General features: G+C 40.9%; 1 protein-coding gene across 1 annotated transcript in view; it reads right to left on the bottom strand.

Moving 5' to 3' along the window:
* Positions 1 to 5,825, bottom strand: part of MYH15 (myosin heavy chain 15) — a 111,099-nt gene extending 105,274 nt beyond the window's left edge. Inside the window, exons 1-3 of the mRNA XM_061628112.1 lie at positions 5,729 to 5,825; positions 4,104 to 4,207; positions 1,743 to 1,886 (exon numbers count right to left, since the gene is read on the bottom strand). Of these exons, the coding sequence (XP_061484096.1) occupies positions 1,743 to 1,886; positions 4,104 to 4,207; positions 5,729 to 5,819 (339 nt within the window). The 5' untranslated portion in view covers positions 5,820 to 5,825. The remainder of the gene's footprint in view (positions 1 to 1,742; positions 1,887 to 4,103; positions 4,208 to 5,728) is intronic.
* Positions 5,826 to 24,103: the final 18,278 nt, after the last annotated feature.

Raw genomic sequence — 24,103 nt, 5'->3', positions numbered from 1 at the left:
AACTTCCTCTCTCGTTACCACGATTTGTCTTAGTTCCTCAGAATCCCTTCCTGCAAATGTTAGTTCAGGTTCAGGGATCTGCCCTGTATCTTCCACTGTGAAGACAGATGCAAAGAATTCATTTAGCTTCTCTGCAATCTCCTTATCGTTCTTTAGGACACCTTTGACTCCCTTATCATCCAAGGGTCCAATTGTCTCCCTAGATGGTCTCCTGCTTTGAATGTATTTATAGAATTTTTTGTTGTTGGTTTTTATGTTCTTAGGAATGTGCTCCTCAAATTCTTTTTTAGCATCCCTTATTGTCTTCTTGCATTTCTTTTGCCAGAGTTTGTGTTCTTTTTTATTTTCTTCATTCGGACAAGACTTCCATTTTCTGAAGGAAGACTTTTTGCCTCTAAGAGCTTCCTTGACTTTGCTCGTTAACCATGCTGGCATCTTCTTGGCCCTGGCGGTACCTTTTCTGATCTGCGGTATGCACTCCAGTTGAGCTTCTAATATAGTGTTTTTAAACAACTTCCAAGCATTTTTGAGTGATGTGACCCTCTGGACTTTGTTTTTCAGCTTTCTTTTTACCAATCCCCTCATTTTTGTGAAGTTTCCTCTTTTGAAGTCAAATGTGACCGTGTTGGATTTTCTTGGCAATTGGCCAGTTACATGTATGTTTAATTTAATAGCACTGTGGTCACTGCTCCCAATCGGTTCAACAACACTTACATCTCGCACCAGGTCCCGGTCCCCACTGAGGATTAAGTCCAGGGTTGCCGTCCCTCTGGTCGGTTCCATGACCAACTGGTCTAGGGAATAGTCATTTAGAATATCTAGAAACTTTGCTTCTTTGTCATGACTGGAACACATATGCAGCCAGTCTATGTCCGGGTAGTTGAAGTCACCCATTACTACCACATTTCCTAGTTTGGATGCTTCCTCAATTTCATATCTCATCTCAAGGTCTCCCTGAGCATTTTGATCAGGGGGACGATAGATCATTCCCAGTATTAAGTCCCTCCTGGGGCACGGTATCACCACCCACAACGATTCTGTGGAGGAGTCTGCCTCTTTTGGGGTTTCGAGCTTGCTGGATTCAATGCCTTCTTTCACGTATAGAGCGACTCCGCCACCAATACGTCCTTCCCTGTCCTTCCGATATAGTTTATATCCAGGGATAACCGTATCCCACTGGTTTTCTCCATTCCACCAGGTCTCGGTTATGCTCACTATATCAATGCTCTTCTCTAAGACCAAGCAATCAGACTGTTGCAATCAGAACTGGATATATTCCATGCTATAAACATCCAAATTCTGCAGGAGGTGACACAAACTTTGCACTTTGTTCTTCCCTGTTACGGTTGCTCAGAAAACTCCTGACCAGCTGGGTCTCCCAGAAACTCAGGGGTGTAACTAATGCTAGCCCTTCCCAGTGAAATTAATAGACATGACTAAATTAGGCCCTTTAATTTTAATTAGTCTGCTCTGAGCAGAACTTAACTGGATGCAACCCTCAATGTCAAAGGAAAGTAACTGAAGCAAATACAGAAGGGGGCAGAAAGTGTGACTGAGGAAAAGCCAAGTATACAGAAGGAGATCCTTCATGCATAATGCACCAGACTCAGGAACCACAGAGACCAGAATGCCCATCTTTTAGAGCACACTCTCTCTCAATCTAGAGTTACTGATTCTTGTCCTGCACAAAGAAGATTTAAAATATTTTTAAAAATGAAAATCAATAAATAAATGACTCATACATAGATCATCCAGTTAATGTAGCGTTTGTACAAATTCTGGAGCACAGACGCCTCATTGAGGTGGGTCAGCATAGCCATGTCTTCAATCATGTCAAACTTCGGAGGGTTCATCTGTTGAACATCATCTTCCTTCACAGTGAGCGTCTGCAAGAAAGGAGAGTACTGTAACTGCAGCCTTTCCAAATTCTGTATTACAGAGTGACCTGACAACACGGTTTTTAAAATATTAAGGTTATTTTCAAGAATGGACTGCCCACAAATGGAAACTAAACTTTGAAATGAAAATACATATCTTATCTGATTAAATTTGTTAGATACTGCCACCCACTGTTGTAAGCAGTACTATACATAGTTTTCAGACAGCAATAAGGATGATGGCCATCTGAAGCTTAAAAAAAGATTATGAAGTGGTTAAACACGGAGATCAGAAGTTAAAAGCTAAATGCTTTTGTGTGCATAGGATATAACAAACCAATGACTGTTCTGATTTTTTTTTAAATTGGAAACTGTACAAGACATAACCATTATTAAGCTATCTAGACTTTTGACAGTGAGTTGTGGATAAATTACTTTCAGAGGGGTAGCCATATTAGTCTGTGCCAGCAAAAACAACAAAGAGCCTTGTAGCATCTTAAAGATTAACAAAGTTATTATGGCAAAAGGTTTTGTGCATTACAGTCCGCTACATCAGGTGCATTAAATGTTATCCTGAGTTGCAGGTATATATACACATGGGAGGGGGGAATGTAAACCGTGAGGTCACAAGAAAATGAAAAGCAAAAAGCACCCATCATGATAATTACATTATTATAACAATGGGCTCGCTCACCCACCCACCCACCCACAGAGAGAGAGAGAGAGTTATTGATATCAAAGATATCCTGACATTAGTAAGTTCACACATAATGCTAAGCCAAACCAGGGCTTAGCACAAATGGGAATGAGTGAGTTCCCTGAACAAAGATCATGGCTGCTACACTCCTCCCCAAGTCTTGCTAATGTGGCACTACCTGGAATAAGCCATGGTTTCACAAACTATGGCTTCTCCCCAGGTTAGCTCAGCATGGCTTAGGTCCAGGTAGTGTAGCAACAGCAGGACTGCAGGAGGAGTGCAGTGGCTGGGATCTTCGCTCCAGAAACTAATGTTTGCTCATTCATGCTGAGCCATGATTTGCCTTAGCGTTATATCAGAACTGGGCCGCAGTGTGATTACGTTTTATATTTTTAAATGTATTGCTTTATTGTTGGCCGTCCTGGATTCCTTTGGGAGGAAGGGTGGGATAGAAATTTAATAAATAAGCCTTTATCCTGATTCAACCCACAAGTGATAGCACTGAACCTCTTGATGAACTGTAATTCAGCAGTTTTAAGTCGCAATCTAATGACTTAACCTCTCCCAGGTTTTATTTGTTTGTGTTGCAGCAGTTTTAAAAGACCTTGTTATGTGTTGTACCCATTGGCTTAATCCTTTGTGTTTATAAATATGATATATAAAGATGTTAAATATATTAAGGCCCTGTCTGTATATTCAGTGGTCTCAGATACAAGTTGCTTCTGGGATCATTTGAGGCTGCCACCAGGATTTCAACCTAGCCGGGATCACAAGAAGTCATTTGTATAAACCATGGCTTCCTTATGTGTAATACACACTCAGTCACTCTAAATGCCATGAAAAAGTAGCAGTTTGGGAAAATGCCAGTGCTTTCATAGAAATGGAGGTGACTCCTGATATGCTACCCACATGCAGGCACCAACATGTATGATCCTTCCCAGACTGATTTTGGTATGCCCACATGTACCCTACAGGCAGGCTGCTGGATATATGAAAATCATCATCCTGCACACAGCTTAGCAGACTTAGAAAAAAGATCTCACTGGAAACTCTTTTTCCTAAGCTTCCTTGCAGGAGGGGGAAGGCATGTTCATCCTAATCATGGCCAGAAGAGAAGGAATAAATCCCACCTCCCCACAAACTGTGGTCTGCATAACAGTCAGTCTCCCCCCCCCCTCGGCGCAGCAATAATAAATTAAAGAAAATCTGGAGATGTAACTGTATGCTATGCATTGTGCTTAACATGCATTTTGGCCCTCAATTTTCAAAAGAGGCTTGTGATCGCATATGGCAAAACAGCAAGGAAGTCTCCAGCTCTGTACACAGTTCTCTCTTGTGTGGTCCTCTGACCCTTCCTCAGATTGAGCTCGACATGTAATCTCTTGCATGTGCCTGTCCCTTCTTTGGATTGTCGCTTCTTTCTATTTAAGTGATACTGGCCTAAGTTTGTATGCAGCAAAAACTGTCCTCATTATGTCTAGTATGTTTTGCTCTTGTGACTAATCAAACGGGGACGGGGGGCTCCTTACCCTCCCATCCGTAGTCTCAACAGTGACTTTGCCAGCCCCACTCTCTTTTATCTCTGCCTCAATATATGCTTTCTTCTCATCTGGAATCCAGCATTTCTTCTTCCCTAGAAAATAAAAATGGGTCCTTCATTGTTATGCAAACACATTCAATACTTCACATTGGAAAATAAATTAATTAATGCATATATAATAATAAAGTTAAGGGTGTGTGTTGTACTATTTTTGTACATGCTCAAAGCACATTCACAGATTCGGTAATCCCTACAATAGTCCTGTTAGATAAGACAGTACCATATCCCTGTTACAGATGGGAAGAGTGCTGAAGGTGACAGTGGCCTTGCCCAAGACAACCAATGACTTAGCTGCTCAAGTGAGATTTTACAGCTCATAATTCATTTTCCTTGCCACTATATTCCACTCACATTGGTCCTTCCAGACAGAAGATGAATCCCCTGAGGCTACTCCACAAAGCAGCTGCTGTACAAAAAGACCGACTCCCATTCCATTTGGTGTGCTTTGGGTAAACCTCAGCAAAATGTAGGGAAATGGGCAGTTCGCAGATTGACAGTATAAAGTTTAATGTACAAGTCTGACCATCCCTACGGGCCTCACACACTTTTATACTAGTTTTATCACTTGTTATTAAAAACACACTTAGGGAGCATTCATTTGCTGAATTGCACTAGTTGAAGGAGCCATATAATCTCAAGCTGAAAATTCAGGGATCAGGAATGCCAGAAATGAGAAACTGGCACATCATCACAATGTACCAGTGCCAAGTCTACCATGCCACAAGGCAGATTATTTGGTGGATGCGGTTTATCGTGATAATCTCACTCATGGTATGCAGTGAAAACATAGTGCATATAAGTCACATAAGCCACAAATGACCTCAACCATTTCTTATCGCCCCAAAGGCATGGCATCACATTCCAAACTATGTTGCTTTCAGGTTGTTCTGGCTCTAGCTAGTTGGGGTTTACAGAATAATACACCAGGATGCTGTGTGTTCTTAGTTTGGATGTCTAAAAGCACATACTGAAATCAGGCAGGCCATATGTCACCCATATGCAAGAGATGTAGTTCCCTTCTTCAAATATCCTGTGCTAAAAGACTGTATGGATGAGGGTAGAGGGCTGATTCATATTCAGTACATTCCTCCACAAAGAACAATATACAGTATATTCTTTGAGCAGGCTAGGAGCTGATTCACTATTTCTAAACAGTGCAACTACTCTCTCTTCTTACAGAACATCACTATCTATTTCAAGACAATGCACGCTACAGCTTTCTAATCTCTCTTGCTACGTTTTGACATCAGAATAACTATAATATCAATGGGGAAAGGGGTATTTCGAAGTAAAATGTAGTGACTGTCAATTAGATATTCAAATTGTGGAACAGTTCAAGTTTTAAGCTACAAATAAACACCCAGCTAGTCAGACCAGCAGAGTAAATATACATTTTTAAAGCACAGCAGTATGTGGCAGTATGCCAGGTGACAGTCTAAATAGACAGCTGTAAAGGCAGTGTCCCATGACAACAGAACTTCTGATCCTATGCTATCAAAGTACATATCATTCAAGCTATGTGGCTGATAGCAGAAGCAAGAATTAATGCCTTACCATCAAAGGCCACGGTCTGCAACACCATAATCTCCTTCTCACTTTTTCGGAGGAAGGGTGCAGCTTCCCCGAATTCCGACATGTCCATCATCTTGGCGAGTAAGGTGAAGGATACACTCACAAAAGAAAATGAAGCAACCTAGCCTGCAACAACAACAAAATGACAAAATAAAAAAAAATATCCAAGGCAGAGAGATATAAGTGGACTCCTCCTGGGAGGAAGGGTGGGATATAAATCAAATAAATAAATGACTTTCACATTGCCCCTATTTCCAGGGAAAGTTGAACTATGTATTTGTTTATTTATCATTCTGCTCTCCTAAGGCTGCTTACAATGTGGCATGTGGGAGATTGAATGTAGTTTTACAGGGTTGAGAAAAATGAACCTCACACAAGATCAGAGACACTATTATGACTTCAGGGCTGAAACCTGGCTCGGAGAACAAGTTCTACAGCTGTCTTAGCTCTTGTTAAGACCAGGAGGAAATTAAGATTGCTGTCACACAATACTCAGTGCTTGATTTCAGGAGGGATGGGTACAAAGACTCAAACTGGTCTGAAGGCCCTTCCTTTAGCCCCGAATGTGGAAGAACTCTCTGTAATTGCTCACTGGTGAGGGGATTTTTATTTATTTCTTTTTAAAAAATTATATATCCTTTCTGTCTTGAAATCAGGCACAATGTATCAAAATGACAAGTCAATAAACATATACAAAACAGAGCTAGCAATAAAAGCCACAAACAACTGCAAGAAGCAGAGTGTTTTTAAGACAATATCACTTACTCTCATGACTCAGGGCCCATCCATACCTCATTTTAATCTGCAATCTAACCCCCTCGTGTATCCATTAATTCACTGGCGTCCATATTACGTTGCCTGCCATTTCAGACTTTCTCCTAGTTAAATCTGCACTGCCCCTACCCTGCCATAAACCGATTGTTTTTTCTGTCCTGACTATTTACTGCTCTAACTTCTGTAGTGAGGATGTCTTTCCTGCTTTTTTGTATTATGGGTAGATGACGTTAGATCCCACCCTCTGTCCATGCTTCCTCCTTCTTGCTTACAGTTCATTCTTGCTTCCGGTACTGAACCAGGGTACTTCCTCCTTCTGGCTTCTGTAGTTGTATTGCATTGCTTTTTAAGAAACTACTCTTTTGCAATCAAATGTAAAATCAAATATTTAATGAATCACGTTTCCACTTAAAAGCTATTTTGTGATATTAAGCAAACAAAGGCCAATACACTTCATTGAAAACACAGCAAACTGCGCATGCACATTAATTTAAAAAGTCAGATGTACGTTTTTGCACTCTTCCGGAAAAGCACGGGAAAAGCAAAGTACTGTTCTGGATCAATTATCATAAAGGGATGGACTTAGGGTGTGACTAATGCAGAAGCAAATTAGACCCAAAAAAATGAACGCTCGCATGTATGGATGTGAAAATTCGTGTTTTAAAAAATAGATCAGAGTTCAAACAGAATATGTATGTCTCTTGAGGCCACCAACCGAATATGGAAAATGTAGTTTTTGAGGTTAGGTATGGATGGGCCCTCAGTAATACACAGATTACAAGATGAAGAATCTGTCTGTGATTTAGGATTTCATTTTTTAAAAAACAATAGAACAGGGCAGGTTCAGCAAACACTATGACTGTCACACATCCAGTGAGGTATTTGGTGGTTTTCTCAAACCAAGCCACAATAGTAATCTCTTTTTGTTCAAAATCAAATTAAAGGTAATGCTGTTAATAAATGGAAATGGACTGCCTTCAAGTCGATTCTGACTTATGGCGACCCTATGAATAGGGTTTTCATGGTAAGTGGTATTCAGATGTGGTTTACCATTGCCTTCCTCTGGGGCTGAGAGGCAGTGACTGGCCCAAGGTCACCCAGTGAGCTTCATGGCTGTGTGGGGATTCGAACCCTGGTCTCCCAGGTTGTAGTCCAACACTCTAACTACTATGCCACACTGGCTCTCGCTGTTAATAAAGCAGACAGTAAATAAATATCCAGTTTTGGAGGGGAGGGGAATCTTTCCATGGACCAATTCACTGGCAGATAGACTAACCAGATTTCTCTGCATGTGGAGTTGAAGTGTTTCCAAAACATGTCACCCCTTAAAGACTAGCAGATTTATGGTATTAAATCCTAAAAGCAATCCCAAGCATATTTACTCTGAGTAGGTTACTCTGTAACATACAGAGTTTTCAATGTAAAAAAAAACTGTTTTCCTTGGGGCTTACTTCCAGGGAAGTGTGTACAGGGTTTTAGCCTTAAACAGAACCTTTGACATTATTCTTATTCATCCCATAATTAAAACTTGTGGTAGTAGTCATGAGGTGGAGGGGAGATGCTTGTGTGTTTTTGCCTTCTGTATAATGCTTTATTTAACCCTAGGATAACATATTGGGTTTTTCTGTTTATTTAGTGATGTAGAACACAAGCAGAAGGATGAAAAACTCCTTGGGGAATTGGGGAAAGAAAGCTACATTCTTCCCTCAGTGTACATAAGAATCGAGATAGGACAGTCTGCAGTGATGCAACAGAACTAAAGCCTCTTGCAGGGTTATAATGCCAATTCTGGAAGTGTGGAAACATCACTCTTCCTGTGCCCAAAATCCCAGCCATCTTTAAATGAAAAGATTCACTTAAAGGGAAATGAAATGGCTATTTGGCTCTATAGTTGTGGATCATTCTTGGTGGTTCCCAAGTTCAGATTGGTCAGTTGCCTGCTTCGGATGGGGTTGTACTCCCTCTGAAAGACCAGGTTCGTAGTCTGGGGCTGCTCCTGGATCCATCTTTGTCGCTAGAGGCCCAGGTGACCTCAGTGGCTAGGAGTGCCTTTTACTAGCTTAAGCTTCCGAGATCACGAGATCAGGCGTGTTCAGGGTAGTATGGCAGTAGACTATTATGTAGTCTTTTTTCATAACTCCCAGCATTATGTTTTATATTTGCTGTCAGTTGACTGTAAATAAAGATTGATGATACTAGCTTAAGCTGATAATACAGCTGTGGCCGGTTCTGGATCGGGATAGCCTGACCACTGTTGTTCATGCATTGATAACCTCCAGGATGGATTACTGTAATGAACTCTATGTGGGGCTGCCCTTGAGGTTGGTCTGGAAGTTGCAGCTGGTGCAAAATGTGGCTGCGAGACTGCTCACTGGAGCAGGGTATTGCCAACATGTCACCCTGCTGCTGAAAGAATTGCACTGGCTGCCCATTTGCTACCTGGCCAAGTTCAAGGTTCTAGTTTTGGTGTACAAAGCCCTAAACAGCTTGGGAGCAGGATACCTGAAAGACCGTCTTATCCCTTACATACCCAGTCGATCACTGCGTTCTTCAGGTGAGGGCCTCCTGCAGATACCGTCTTATCAGGAGGTCCATTCTGCACCACACAGGAAATGGAACTTTAGTGTAGTGGCACCTACCCTGTGGAATTCCCTCCCCTTAAATATTAGGCAGGTGCCATCTCTGTTTTCTTTTCGGCACCTATTGAAGACCTTCCTCTTTCAACAAGCCTTTTAAGTTGAGACCTATCCCAGTCTGCTTCTGTGTTGGAATTGCTTTTTAATATGTTCTTAACCTTTTTTAAAATGCTTTTAATCTTAGAAGATGTTTTGAAAGCTTTTTTTAAGAAACGTTTTTAAAGATGTTTTGTTTTAATGGGTTTTAAAGTTTGTTTTTATGATGTTTTAAAGTTTTTAGTGCTTTTGTTTGCCACCCTGAGCTCCTGCTGGGAGGAAGGCAGGATATAAATCAAATAATAAATAAATAAATAATCTAATCCTGAATGGCACTGAAGTGAATTTTGGGTTCAAAATGTCCCTTTGGATGCTACTGCAGCAAATTCTGATGCTGGGAGAAGGGTGGCATTTGTATCCTTTAAAGTGGCACTTAATTTTCTCAACAGGTACTGAATTTTGGTGCCAAAAATGCTACTGTTTTATTGAAACAACTGAGCAAAATATCCTTCTGGTCCAGTCAGGAGACTTTTTTTCCTACTATACATGTATGCTGTTGTCCCTCCTCCTTAACTTTAGACCAATACATGATGTTACAAGACAGCCTAGTTAAAACCAGAAGGCAGACAGCTCACATAACCTCTGTGTAGCATAGGCCTCGTTAACTTTAAAGTTTAGACCATATCAATAGCAATTGACCCTAGCTTGCAAACTCATTACCAGAGATAAGAATACTCTACAGAGTTTCTTTCTCACATCAACAATATCTCAGATATTTAAGTGTTCAAGCATCGGAGACTGACAGTACAATCCTATATCAATCTACTCAGAAGTCCCATTGATAGGATTTCCTCCTAAGTAGGTATGTAAAAGACTGCAGCATGAATGATTCATCTGGACCCTAGTTCATTCCAATATGAAATCATAATAATAAGCTCTTCCATAAGGGCCTTTCCATTCGTTCAGGCTCTTAACAAACTGTGTATTAGTCCAGTTTCACAAATCCCTGAGAATAATGTACAGTAGGGCCCCGCTTTATGGCGCTTCGCTTATGGCGCTTTGCTAATACAGCGGTCTCAATTAGACACAATTAGACTAAAGCCCCACTCATACGGCACTTGTTCCGCTTTTACGGCAGTTTTCAGGCATCGCTCACCATTCTATTCAATCAGTTCCGCTTTACAGCGGTTTTCGCTTTACAGCGGGGGTCCGGAACGTAACCCGCCGTATGAGTGTATGAGTGTATTGCATCCACTGTACGAATAATGTGACTGTTTTACAAAGTTAACTAGAGTGTAATTCCTGAACTAAACGGATATTGGACAGAGGTACAGGACACAAATACTAGTGTGTGTATAAAGTGTAAGGAGAAAGGGGATTCAAATTTATGGGGCAGCCTATAGCCTCTGAAAAACATACATTTTAAAAAGTGAAAAGCAAAACTAGGTTTTTTTGCCCTCCAGAATCCCAGCCAATGTTTTCTTGTTTGGAGTATCAATAACTGGGTTAGGCTGTGCATTTTTGAGGGGAATCTAGCTCAGTTCTCATTTAAGTATGCTTTGGATAGCTGATCCACCACGGCGTTAAGTTTTATAACGGAAAAGCTCCCTAAGTTTTTTGGAAAGATGGAAAGCATGACTTGCATATAACAGATGACCAGTCCATCCTCAGCATAACAAGGACACAAATCTCCTTTCAAAAGGTATATGTCTCTTTCCAGCTGGTTGAGCATTAGGCTTTGTGGGTCTCAGCAGAAAAACCCATTTCCAATCCACACATTCATTGGCAGCATCTCAGAGCTACTAAAACAATACTCTGTATTTTACGGCTATCAGAACTAAAACCTTTACATTTTAGCAGCGTGAAATACAATACCGAGAAAAGGTTACAGCACTCTGGACTACAAATACATATCTATAGAAGTAAGAGAGATTGGTACCTACCCTGAAAAGTAAAGGACCAAGTAAGGGGATTGTGCGTGCTCCAGACTTTTTATACACCTTCCACCAAGGTCATAGATTATAACAATGCAAAGGGCATCAGTAGTTTCCCTTGTTTCTATATTTGTCTGCTGGGTCCTGGAAGAAGAAAAAAACACTTCAGCATGTGTGGCATTCTAAGGGGAGTGGTTTGCTACTTGATTTGGGTTTTATCTTCACCATCCTTGCATTAAGCAATATAAAAATTCACAAAGTGACTTTATTCCTTCCAACAAGCGCTACTTCTTATCAACTTTATTTTTTAAGGGAAAAAAATCTTGCCTAGCCATAGCTTGTTTGGAAACCAAAGCTATAAACTGCAAGCCAGGAACTTTGCAGGTCTGTTCAGATGTTACTTTTCAGGAACAAAAGTTCATAGCCCTCTTCAGACAGGACAGGAAGGAACATCCATGGGGGAGAGGGCACTGGAACATGTCAGAAGGCCTCACTTCCAACCTAAAAGCACTCCGCAGATTGTGTGAACGAACCTACATTCACACAAGCTAAAAGACAGTCTACCCCCTTATAGACCTGTAAGATCATTTATTTATTCCACTTATATCCCACCTTTTCCCCAATTTGCTGAAGGTGGTATGCATGGTTCTCCCCCTTCCCATTTTATCCTCACAGCAACCCTGTGAGGCAGGTCACCCAGTGAACTTCATGGCTGAGTGGGGATTTGAACCCTGGTATCCCAGGTCGTAGCCCAACATTCTAAGCACTATGCCACACTGGCTCTCACATAGATCATCTGGGGAAATTCTACTGAAGGCACTGTATCCAACATAATATTATAGGACAGTGGCCAGAAAACAGGCATTTTCTGCTATTGGCCCTATACTATGGGATGCCATTCCCTCTGCCATATGTGTTTACCATCTTCTAAAATGATATATTTTTGCCCAGGCTCTCTCTGACCCATAAGACTGGACCCTGTTTTTATTTGTTTGAATTTCCTGCCCTTCTGTTTTTATTGGTTTTTATATGCTTTTACAGAAGGGAGTAGAAAAAGAGGAAGGCCAAACAAGAGATGGATTGATTCCATGAAGGAAGCCACAGATCTGAACTTACAAGATCTGAACAGGGTGGTTTATAGCAGGTGCTGTTGGAGGTCACTGATTCATAAGGTCGCCATAATAAGTCATAATCGACTTGAAGGCACATACCTGGGTGTAAGCGTCATTGAACACACTTGGGTGTCTTTCTCAATAGTCATGCCCAGGTTTGCGCTGAAACTGAACAATGGCAACAAAGATTAACAGGGAACTTCGAATGGAAATGGACTGCCTTCAAGTCGATCCCGACTTATGGTGACCCTATGAATAGGGTTTTTATGATAAGTGGAATTCAGAGGTGGTTTACCATTGCCTCTGAGCCAGTGTGGCGTAGTGGTTAAGGTGTTGGACTATGACCTGCAGCCATGAAGCTCACTGGGTGACCTTGGGCTAGTCACTGCCTCTCAGTCTCATGAAAACCCTATTCATAGGGTCGCCATAAGTCGGAATCATCTTGAAGGCTGTACATTTACATTTTTTATTTATTTTTTATGTTGCACACTGCTTAGAGATTTTTAAAATATGAATCTGTTTATAAAATATTTTCTAATTAAAAATAAAAACAGTACTCACATGGGTTTATCCATGTTAGGTAGTGCTAAGGATGGACTAATATGTCTGTTTCCGGACCATGTCCAAGTGTTTATTCATAAGTCTGTTCCATCCCCTTTCCACATTAATCTCTTAATCTTTTTACAAGTGTATGAAAATGTGTCTTTAAACACATCTTTTATCTCAACGTAGAGGGGTGTCAGAGAAATCTGCATCAAGCAGCCCCAGGCATAGATTTTCCCCATTTCTGCCCATTTGCACACTATCAGGACCAGATTCCCCATTTACTAACACCGGCCTAATTTAGAGGGACCAGTTAAAAAAAATAAAATACCATTATGTGTCTCAAGTCAAGAAGCATTTTACAGAAGAGAAATGGCTGGAAAAGAGAAATGGTTAACTTATCAAGAACTATTAGAAAATGTACATGGAGAATATATAATGAAAGAGAGAGAGCAACTGATAAAGGAGGGATATAGTTCTCAATGGTTTGCCTATTTACAATTGTTAGAAAGATATAAAATGGATAAGAAAATGTATGGGTTTGAAATAAGTAAATCTGATTTTGAAATAGGTTTGTGTACAAATGATGAAAGTATAATTGCGAAAATGTATAAACTCTTGCTGAAAATGGATATGGAAGAAGAACAAGTAAAAGAGTGTATGGTAAAGTGGGCAAAAATGTTTGGTTATAATATACAAATGGATCAATGGGAAAATATGTGGAAAAAAGGCTTGAGATTTACACTATGCTATAATCTTAAAGAAAATTTCTATAAAATGATGTACCGTTGGTACATGACTCCAGAAAAGTTGTCAAAAATGTATAGTAACGTTTCTAATGTTTGTTGGAAATGTAAACAACAAGAAGGATCATTTTATCATATGTGGTGGTTGTGTAAACAGGCAAAATTATTTTGGGCACAGATAGGTAGGATGATGCAAAAAATCTTAAAGATAAATATTCAGTCAAAGCCAGAATTTTTTTTATTGGGTTTTATGGATAAACAAATAGAAAAGAAATATGGAAGAATAATATTATATATGATTACGGCAGCAAGATTATTATATGCACAAAAGTGGACAATGGAATCAACACCAACAACAGAAGAATGGCTATTGAAATTAATGGACTTAGTAGAGATGGATAAATTGACATGTTTACTTAGAGAAAAATCGACAGATACATTTCTTAAGGAACGGAAGCCTCTCTTAGACTTTTTGTTGAAAGATAAAAATGAAATGATGATAATGGGATTTGACGATTAATTAAGATAGACTATAGAGAAAAGTGATCTTGTATGTATTTAGGGACAGGTTTGATATATGTTATATACTTATAGCTGATCTGTGGCAAATCGGAAGTCAAGTTTTTTATTTTCATTTTTATTGTGTTATGTATTTTTTACTTTGTTTTGTTTGTTTTATGAAAATTTGAATAAAAATTATTATAAAAAAAGCAGCTGAAATCTACATAAGTAAAAACATTCTCACGTAACTTCTTTGTTGCTTGATATTCTAGTTTACATAAGTATTTATTTTGTGTTTTCATTCCTTTCTTACCTGCGATTAAGTGCCACTGAATTCAGTAGCACTAAGTCTGAAATCCTATACTTACTTAGATGGGTGTAAGTGGAACTGAATTTAGTGGCACTTATTTCTAAGCAGAGCTTGGAAAAGTTACTTTTTAAAACTACAGCTCCCATCAGCCCCAGCCAGCATGGCCACTGGACTGGGCTGATGGGAGTTGTAGTTCAAAAAAAGTAACTTTTCCAAGCTCTGCTTCTGAGTAGACATTTCAGGCTTGTACTGTAATTGTAACTTTTTCAAAAGTGCAAGAAGTTTGCTCAGTCCTCTGTTCTTGTCCTTGCCTGAGCATCAGACAGATGGCAGCTTCACACACACACCCAGGTGTGCCAGACATCTCTTTAACATCCTGAGGGGACAAGGTGCTTCTGCCTCTAGAGCCAGTATGAAAAGAAAACATTGTGTTGTTAATAATTATGTAAAATCCTGCCATGGGGAAAAAAAATGCATCGGTTTGTAATGTGGAGTGCAAAGAGCACAGAATGAAGAAAGCCATCTCTTTAACGAATACATGTCAGAATGGAAATTGACAACATGTTACATCCCTAGTTTGGACTGTACTACTTCTGAGCACATCCCCAAAATGACCTGCTCATAGAAAATAAATGTATCAGGGTGAAGTCTAAGCTAGAAAACACCAAAATGTTTTCTGTGTGGACTGGGACTGTTTTGTTATGTTACGGCATTCAATCAGGTGAGCCTCCATTTGCAGTTTGAAGTGACAGCATCTAGATACAGGTTTACCACCTCAGTGAAAACTAGGTCTATATCTCTCCTTCGAAAGGGGCATGGTGAAATGTATGCCAAAATAAATAAGGAACTAAACATGAGCGTCCCCTCTAAGATGCACACCTTAACGTGGTGAGGGGGTTTGAGAGTGTTGAAGAAGCTGAGAGCAATGCCATCAGGAGTCTAGACCAAGAGGCTAGACTCCTAGCAGGGGCACCCAAGGCGGAATGGTCAAAAGCTGAGACACCAAACTAAGAGGCATCCAAACTCAGAGGAAGGCAATGGTAAACCACCTCTGAATACCACAAAAACCCTATAAACAAAGTATCCAAAATGCAACACGAGATAGTGCTGGAAGATGAGACCCCCAGGTCAGAAGGCACTCACCGAGCACTGGGGAAGAACAAAGGACAAGTATGAGTAGCACTGTGACTAATGATGCAGCTGGGTCAAAGCTGAAAGGAAGCCCAGAGGCTGATGCGCACAGATGCAAAAGGAGAGTCTGGAGTTGTAAGACACACACAATAGGAACATGGAATGTGAGAAGCATGAACCAGGGAAAGTTAGAAATTGTCAAGCAAGAAATGGAATTATGAACATTACAATACTTAAGAAAGACTTATCGAATTCTGTGAAGCCAATAATTTGTCTCTTGCAAACACATTTTTTGAGCAACCAAAAAGATGACTGTACACGTGGACATCACCAAATGGTCAATATAGGAATCAAATTGATTATAAAATTGGTAGCAGAAGATGGAGAAGTTCCATACTTTCTGAGCAGACTGTGGTATAGATCATGAACAGGTCATATCAAAAATCCGAGTAAAGCTAAAGTAGAAGAACAAAGCAATCATAATGCCAAAATACAATTTAAATAACATCCCAGAAGAATATAAAAATCAAATAAGGAACAGATTTGAGGCTTTAAACTTAGTTGACAGAGAACCAAAAGAACTATGGAACGAAGTCAGAGTCATTATCAGGGAAGAATGCAAAAAGACAATACCTCTAGTTACAAAGAGAGAACGACCTCAATGAATGACTGAAAAAACTCTTTAAATGGTTAAAGAGAGAAGGAAAGCAAAAGCAAAAGGAGATAGAAACACAGTCAGAACCCTAAATGCAACAATACAGCAACTAGTTCATAGGGACAAACAGAACTATTACAATAGTTACTGTATAGAAATAGAAGAGGACAACAAATAGGGAAGAACAAGAGCCCTATTCCAAAAGATTAATGAAAGGGAAATTTAAACCGCGAGTAGGGATGTTCAGTAATCAACAGGGGAACACACTGACTGACCAAGATGAAATAAAAGGAAGATGGAAGCAATACACTGAAGAACTCTATAAAAGAGATGCAAGGATGACAGATTCATTCATGGAGGAACCGTATGATGAAGAACCAGAAATTTTAGAATGTGAGATTAAAGCTGCTCTTAAAATACTTGGAAGAAACAAATCACCAGGAACAGATGGCATACCACTAGAGTTGCTACAAGCTACTGAGACTGAAACTATCCAAATTTTGAGAAAAACTTGACAACAAATATGGAAAACTAAACAATGGCCCACAGACTGGAAGTGTTCAATATACATCCCAATTCCAAAGAAATGAGATTCCAGGGAATGCAGTAATTATCGAACTATTGCTTTAATATCCCATGCAAGTAAAGTAATGCTCAAGATTCTACAACAAAGGCTCTTACCATATATGGAGTGAGAAATGCCAGATGTCCAAGCTGGATTCAGAAAAGGACAAGGCACCAGATATATTGCAAACATATGTTGGATAATGGAACAGAGCAAGGAATTTCAGAAGGAAATCACCCTGTGCTTTATAGATTACAGCAAAGCTTTTGAATAGTAGATCATGAAAAACTATGGAATGCTTTAAAACAAATTGGTGTGCCACAGCATCTGATTGTCCTGATGTGCAGCCTATACTCTGGACAAGAGGATACTGTAAGGACAGAATATGGAGAACCCGATTGGTTCCCCATCGGAAAGGGTATGGGACAGGGGTGTATTTTATCATCCTATTTGTTTATACGCAGAACATATACGGAAAGCGGGATTGGACCAAGATGAAGGAGGTGTGAAAATTGGAGGGAGAAATATCATTAATTTTAGATATACAGACGATACCCTACTACTACCAGAAACGAGTAATGATGTGAAACGAATGCTGATGAAAGTTAAAGAGGGAAGCATAAAAGCAGGACTACAGCTGAATGTCAAGAAGACTAAAGTAATGACAACAGAAGATTTATGTAACTTTAAAGTTGACAATGAGAACATTGAACTTGTCAAGGATTCTCAATACCTTGGCACAGTCATTAACCAAAATGGAGACAATAGTCAAGAAATCAGAAGAAGGCTAGGACTGGGGAGGGCAGCTGTGAGAGAACTAGAAAAGATACTCAAATGCAAAGACGTATCACTGAACACTAAAGTCAGGATCATTCAGACCATGGTATTTCCAATCTCTATGTATGGATGTGAAAGTTGGACAGTGAAAAAAGCGGATATGAGAAAAATCAACTCATTTGAAATGTGGTGTTGGAGGAAAGCTTTGTGCATACCATGGACTGAAAAAAAGACAAATGATTGGGTGTTAGAACAAATTAAACCAGAAGTATCGCCAGACCTCCTCTCCATGAGACCAAGTTTGTTGATTGCATGTACTGGAGGTTGGGCCCAATGGGCAGTTTAGGGATTCTGCTTGTGTACCGCCCACCCCGCTGCACAGCAGACTCCCTGACCGAGGTGCTTGAGGTGGTCTCGGACGTGCGGTTACATTCCCCCAACCTTTTGGTTGTGGGGGATTTTAACGTACACGCCAAGTCTATCCTCATGGGAGCCCCTCGGGATTTCATTGAAACCATGACTTCTTGGGATCTGCACCTCAGTAATACAGGGCCCACCCATGTAGCCAGTCATGCTATTGACCTTGTGTTTGTCTCGGGAGGGGAGGGAAGTGTTCTGAAAGGGAGGGTTGTTTCTTCTAACCCTGTGTCATGGTCAGATCACTACCTGGTGAATATAGACCTCTCGATGCCACACACCCTCCGTAGGGGACAAGGACCTATTAAGATGGTCCGCCCCAGACGCCTGATGGAACCTCAGGGATTCCTGAATGCGCTGGGTGATTTGGAGCTGACTGAAGGTCGCCCGGTCGAAGCCCTGGTGATGAAGTGGAATCGGGAGATCACTGGGGCTTTAGATCGGGTGCCCCCAAAACGTCCTCTCCCCCTGAATAGAACTCAGACAGCGCTCCGGTATACACCACGGTTGGGGGTCTGAGGCAGGAGGTGAGACGACTTGAGCGCCGGTGGCAGAAATCTCGCACTGAAAACGATCAGACACTGGTTAGAGCAGCAATAACTGCCTACCAAGTGGCAATAAAGACAACAAAGAGGGAGTTCTTTGCTGCCTCTATTGCGTCAGCAGAGTGTTGTCCCAGGAGATTGTTCCAAGTGGTCCGAAGCCTGGTCGGTCCAGTTGCTCAGGAACCCATGGAGCAATCGAAAATCTCCTGTGATAATTTTGCTAAACACTTTGCTGATAAAGTCGAGCGCCTGAAGAGCACGATTCCGCTCGCTGTGGGTACAGGTAGTGGGCCAGGGTCGGCCAGTTGCATTCCGATCCAGTGGGATCAGTTTCAGCCTCTTCTCTCTGAGGAAGTGGACAAGGTGCTCGGTACCGTGAAGCCAACCACCTGTCTGTTTGATCCTTGCCCTTCGTGGCTTGTTATGAGCTGCAAGGAGAGACTGAGCGAAGGGATCAAGGCAATGGTAAATGCATCCTTGAAAGAGGGTGCAATGCCATTAGCCCTCAAGGAAGCGGTGATAAAGCCCATCTTAAAAAAACCCTCCTTGGATCCCCGAGAACTGAATAACTTCCACCCAGTATCTAACTTACCATTCTTGGGCAAGGTGATTGAGCAAGTGGTGGTCAAACAGTTACAGACACACTTGGAGGAAACGGATTATTTAGATCCATTCCAATCAGGTTTCATGACTGGGCATGGAACTGAAACAGCCTTGGTCACTCTGGTGGATGATATGAGGAGGGCACTGGATAGGGGGGAGTATACCTTCCTCATCCTCCTAGATCTCTCAGCGGCTTTCGATACCGTTGACCACGGTATCCTTTTGGATCGCCTTGAGGGATTGGGAATGGGGGGCACTGTTTTACAGTGGTTCCATTCCTATCTCTCAAATAGGCACCAGAGGGTAGCTTTGGGAGATGAGGTTTCAGACCCTTGGTCTCTTAATTGTGGAGTACCACAGGGCTCTATCCTCTCTCCCATGCTGTTTAACATCTACGTGAAACCGCTGGGGGCCATCATCAGGAGTTTTGGGCTGAAGTGTCACCAATATGCTGATGACACTCAGCTCTATCTCTCATTTAAGTCCTCACCAGTGTTGGCTGTAGATACCATATCCAAGTGCCTGGAATCCGTAAGTGGATGGATGGGAGAGAACAGGCTGAAGCTGAATCCTGACAAGACCGAGGTGTTGCTTGTGAGAGACAAAGGGAGGCTGGGTATTACAGACCTGATGCTTAATGGGGTGAGATTACCCCTGAAAGACCAGGTCCGCAGCCTTGGGGTCATTCTTGACTCCCAGCTGTCCATGGAGGCTCAGGTGTCAGCAGTGAGTCGGGCAGCTTGGTATCAATTACGTCTGATACAAAGGCTGTGTCCCTACCTTCCTGTTCATCTGCTCCCACAAGTGATACATGCCCTGGTCTCCTCTCGCTTGGACTACTGTAATGCGATCTACGTGGGGTTACCCTTGAAAACGGTCCAGAAGTTACAGCTGGTACAGAATGCAGCGGCACGCTTGATCAAGCACAGCCGTCGCCATGATCACATCACTCCAGTGTTAATGGATCTTCACTGGCTACCAGTTGTCTACCGGGCCCAATTCAAGGTGTTGGTATTGACCTTTAAAACCCTAAACGGTTTCGGCCCAGTTTATCTGAAGGAGCACCTCCAGAGTCACCAATTATGCTGCCTGACAAGATCAGCCTCACACAACCTTCTCTCGGTCCCACCGGTTAAAATAGCTAGGCTGGTGCGGACCAGAGAGAGGTCTTTCTCGATTGTGGCCCCCACCCTCTGGAACTCCCTCTTGATCTTCGACATACTCCCTCCCTGACAGGTTTTCGCCGAGCCTTAAAAACCTGGCTATTCAGGCAGGCCTATGGAATTGGGGAGGGTTAGTTTTTATGATGTTTTAATTGGAAACTGATTTTAAATTGACTATGACTGTGTTTTATTTTGTATATTGTATATGATGTATTGTTTTTTATTGTAAGTCACCTAGAGTGTCCATTAACCTGGACAGATAGGCGACCAATAAATAAAATTATTATTATTATTATAGAGGCTATAAAGTAATTCTAGCTTTCTCTCCATTCTCCTTCCTGCTGAGTTCTATAAGGGCAACACTGAGTCTAAGTGTGTGTGTGTGGGGGGGAGAAACACACACACAAGTGTGTGTGTGCATATATAATATGATCAGATGTCATTTTTCAAGCTATAATACCTTCTGGTCCAAAATCCTTACTAATATAGAGACATTTAGGTTTATGAGTTTATCTCATCTTTGAACGCCATTGGGTTCATGTGTAGTCTGAATTCCTACTCCTACTGGAATGACAATACTGCAAGTAATGTTATCTAGAGGCTGAAGTGCTAACAAAGCTCCAAATAGTCTGCTAGTGCAAAAGCTGAATCCTACTAACATTTAAAAAGAGAGAGAAAGGTTAGATGTTCTATTCCTAGATTCTACTCAGAAAGGCAATTAGCTATTTTTACCCAGATAAGTATAAAGCCCTTGTTTACACATTATATCTCTTGTTAATATGCTCTTTAAATCGTCTGCCTAGCAATTCCAGAGAACAGAGGGAATAATAAAAACTTGCAGAAGACACAGACTTTCACAAAAAGTGTTGAGTCAACAGACTTTGAGAAGTGGTGCTCTATTAACAAGATGCTCAGAAACAGTCGAAAAGGGAAGTTATTTTATTTTTTAACTGTAGGTATCAATCACTAGCTGAATTAAGAGTGCAGACCTTCCACAGAATACCTGAAATAGATTTGTATGAACATACATCTGAAGACAGAAGAAACCACAATGTCTCTAATCTACTACTACAATTCAAATTTAGCATTCTATCCATCAACCATAGTTCCTTCCCCACTGAAAATGCAGCTTCCAGAATTACCTTTTCTCTTTTGTATTTAGAAGTGCCAAATTAATACAGCAGTACTCCACCAGAAGAGTATCCATGAAGCAAAAGAGAGCCAATAAATAGGCTAAATTCACAGGAGTGGACCCAGACTTAGTCATGCTTAGAATAGAACCACTGGAATCAATGGGACATGTTAGTATAAGCCCCACTGATTTCGGTGGATTTACTCTAAGCGTGACTAAGTCTGGATCCAACCCACAATTATGTTTTCCAGCCAAAAGCTGTCTTGTAATGGAGATCGGTCTCCAATTAGTTTGCTAAAGTATCCAGAAAATGTTGAGAGCCGACAGAGGTTCATCCATTTTTCAAAGACTCCAAAATGCTGCAGTATAAACATGAGGTATTCAATTGTAGATACGAGAACTGCTAATAAACCATTGAGGTTTCCACATGTCATGGTTGCATTCTTCTTTTTAATGAACTAGAGAGCTTCATGAATGTATGAGAATTTCCCATATTGTCTGCAGAAAACTTTGACACAAAAAATATAAAACTTCCAATGCACAGAGAGTTCTCTGCGGTCAATGCAAACTCATGAGCACACCAGAGCCATAGTTATTTTTTTCTGAATTTCAGACAAATCCTGAATAAAGAACATTATTTCCTTCTCTGGATGTACAGATTAGATTATGTGTATTCATTCTGTCTGTGTAAGTGTAATGAATTTCTGATTCTGTGAAAGCTTGATTATATTGTACTCGATTATATTGTGATGGGCTATATCTTCTCATGTCTGGTGTTCACTGCACTCTAGTAACTCCCTTACTTTTAACCAGCAGGAAACTGTGGTGGGACAGGGTGTGGGACAGAAGCTTGACAATCACTGTAGTCAATCTGTACTTCTATACATCTGCACTGCCTCAAAAAGGCAGTCTTCAAAGTTAATGAAAAGATCCCCACAGAGTTCTGAAAACTAATTGGCTCCATCATTTTCCTAATTGGTTGGCCACCCTTGGTCTACATAGATGTTCAAACTATTCAGATGTAAGTAAATGTTGAAGGAGGAATACTTCCCGGCTCCCTCCAATGTGTCATCTTCAATCAGTTTTCAGCCTTCCATCAGTCTGAGGTTGTTTGTGTAATGCAGCTTTTCCCAACCTTTGGGCCGCCAGATGTTGTTGGACTACAACTTCCATCAGCCCCAGCCAGCATAGCCAATGATCAGGAATGATGGGAACTGTAGTGCAGCAACATCTGGGGACCCAAAGGTTGGGAAAGGCTGGTGTAATGCATGGAACCTCCTCTAGTCACAGAGGCTACCCTCAAAAGTTAGAATTAAACAGCTAGGAGAGTGACTGTATACTACAGCCAACATAGATTTTTCATATTCTACAATGTTAAATCAAAAATACCCCATGCTATTCTGGTGCTTCCCATAAACTCATTTCAAATCAAAACCCTACAAAATTTATAGTCCTGAAATCAGAAACACTTGCTTAACAACTCTCTAAATTTTAATGACAATACACAAAACAGTCAGAGAGAATCAAGAGGTCAAAGTGTAAAAAAAAAGAGGGGGGGAAATCCAGACCCCTTTTGGAATTCTGTTAGTGGTCTAATAATTTGTTGAAATTAATTAAATATCAGCCATGTTCACAGAGTATCTGTAATCCTATTACTGACCTTGCCCCATACTCTGACCTTCATCTTCTGCAGTTTAAAAGTTAAAAAAATGCCTAGCCGATTTTTAATTAATTTAAGAAATTTAACATTAGAGTCAATGATAAGCCTGGGCATGCTCAATAAGAACCAACTGTCAGTGTTCTAAAAGTCAGACTCACAGCTGCTAGGCTTGGCTAATCAGGGGACCACACCCACTCCAGACCTTTATTTTACTTGAGACAGTCATGGCTTCCCTCAGAGAATCCTGGGAAGTGTAGTTTGTGGAGGGTGCTGAGAGGAGACTCCTATTCCCCTGACAGAGCTCCAGTGGCCAGAGGGGTTTAACAGTGAGCTGTTCTAATTGAAGCTCTGTGAGGGGAACAGTGCATCTCCAAGCAACTCTAAGCACCATTCACTAACTACACTTCCCAGGATTCTTTGAGAGAAGCCATGACTGTCTAAAGTGAAATAAAGGTCTAGTGTGGATGTGGCCAGTGACAGTTTTAGTTTAAATTTGGGTGGGAGACTACATATGCCTGCTGTAGAATAAAAAGGTGGGGGAATGCTGAAGAACAATGATACTGTTGACAATCTCTTCCTTTTGGACAGGATCCCATCTCTTACCTCCCGGATTAAAAAGCAAAGATATTCACTAACAGGCAAAAAAAAAAAAAATTGCTGTTTAAGAACACTCCTATAGCCAACAGATATTTGTATCAAACTTTAAAATGCAGGGAAATTGGGCAGCTATAGTGAATGCACCAGGGGATCAGGAGTTCTGACCTCCTCTCTGAGATACTGTAGTGCCCTACAAATTTGTCAAAATGCAAACACAATTTGGATTGGTCTTTCATAGTCCAATCCACTTCATGTGTAGCTTGGAAGAATTTGGTAACATGTGCCTCTGAGCATATGGTAAGTGGTGGCAACACCTGCAATCAGCCAAAATAACAGAAATAAGAAATATGCTGAGCTGATCTTGTTTTAGCAGGAATGAAGCAACAATATTAAGACAGTTGGTATAGTTCAGATAGTCACTTTAAATATGTTTGATTTAATTTGCAATTTTAGTGAAGTTTCCTGTAGTAAATCATTTTCTTTTGCTTCTGTTTCTGTGAATATGTGAAGTACAGCAACA

Source organism: Rhineura floridana, chromosome 5 (genome assembly GCF_030035675.1).
Source record: "Rhineura floridana isolate rRhiFlo1 chromosome 5, rRhiFlo1.hap2, whole genome shotgun sequence".
Lineage (NCBI taxonomy): Eukaryota > Metazoa > Chordata > Lepidosauria > Squamata > Rhineuridae > Rhineura > Rhineura floridana.
Note: the sequence above shows the minus strand (reverse complement) of the source record. Positions and strands in the feature narration are given on the sequence as shown.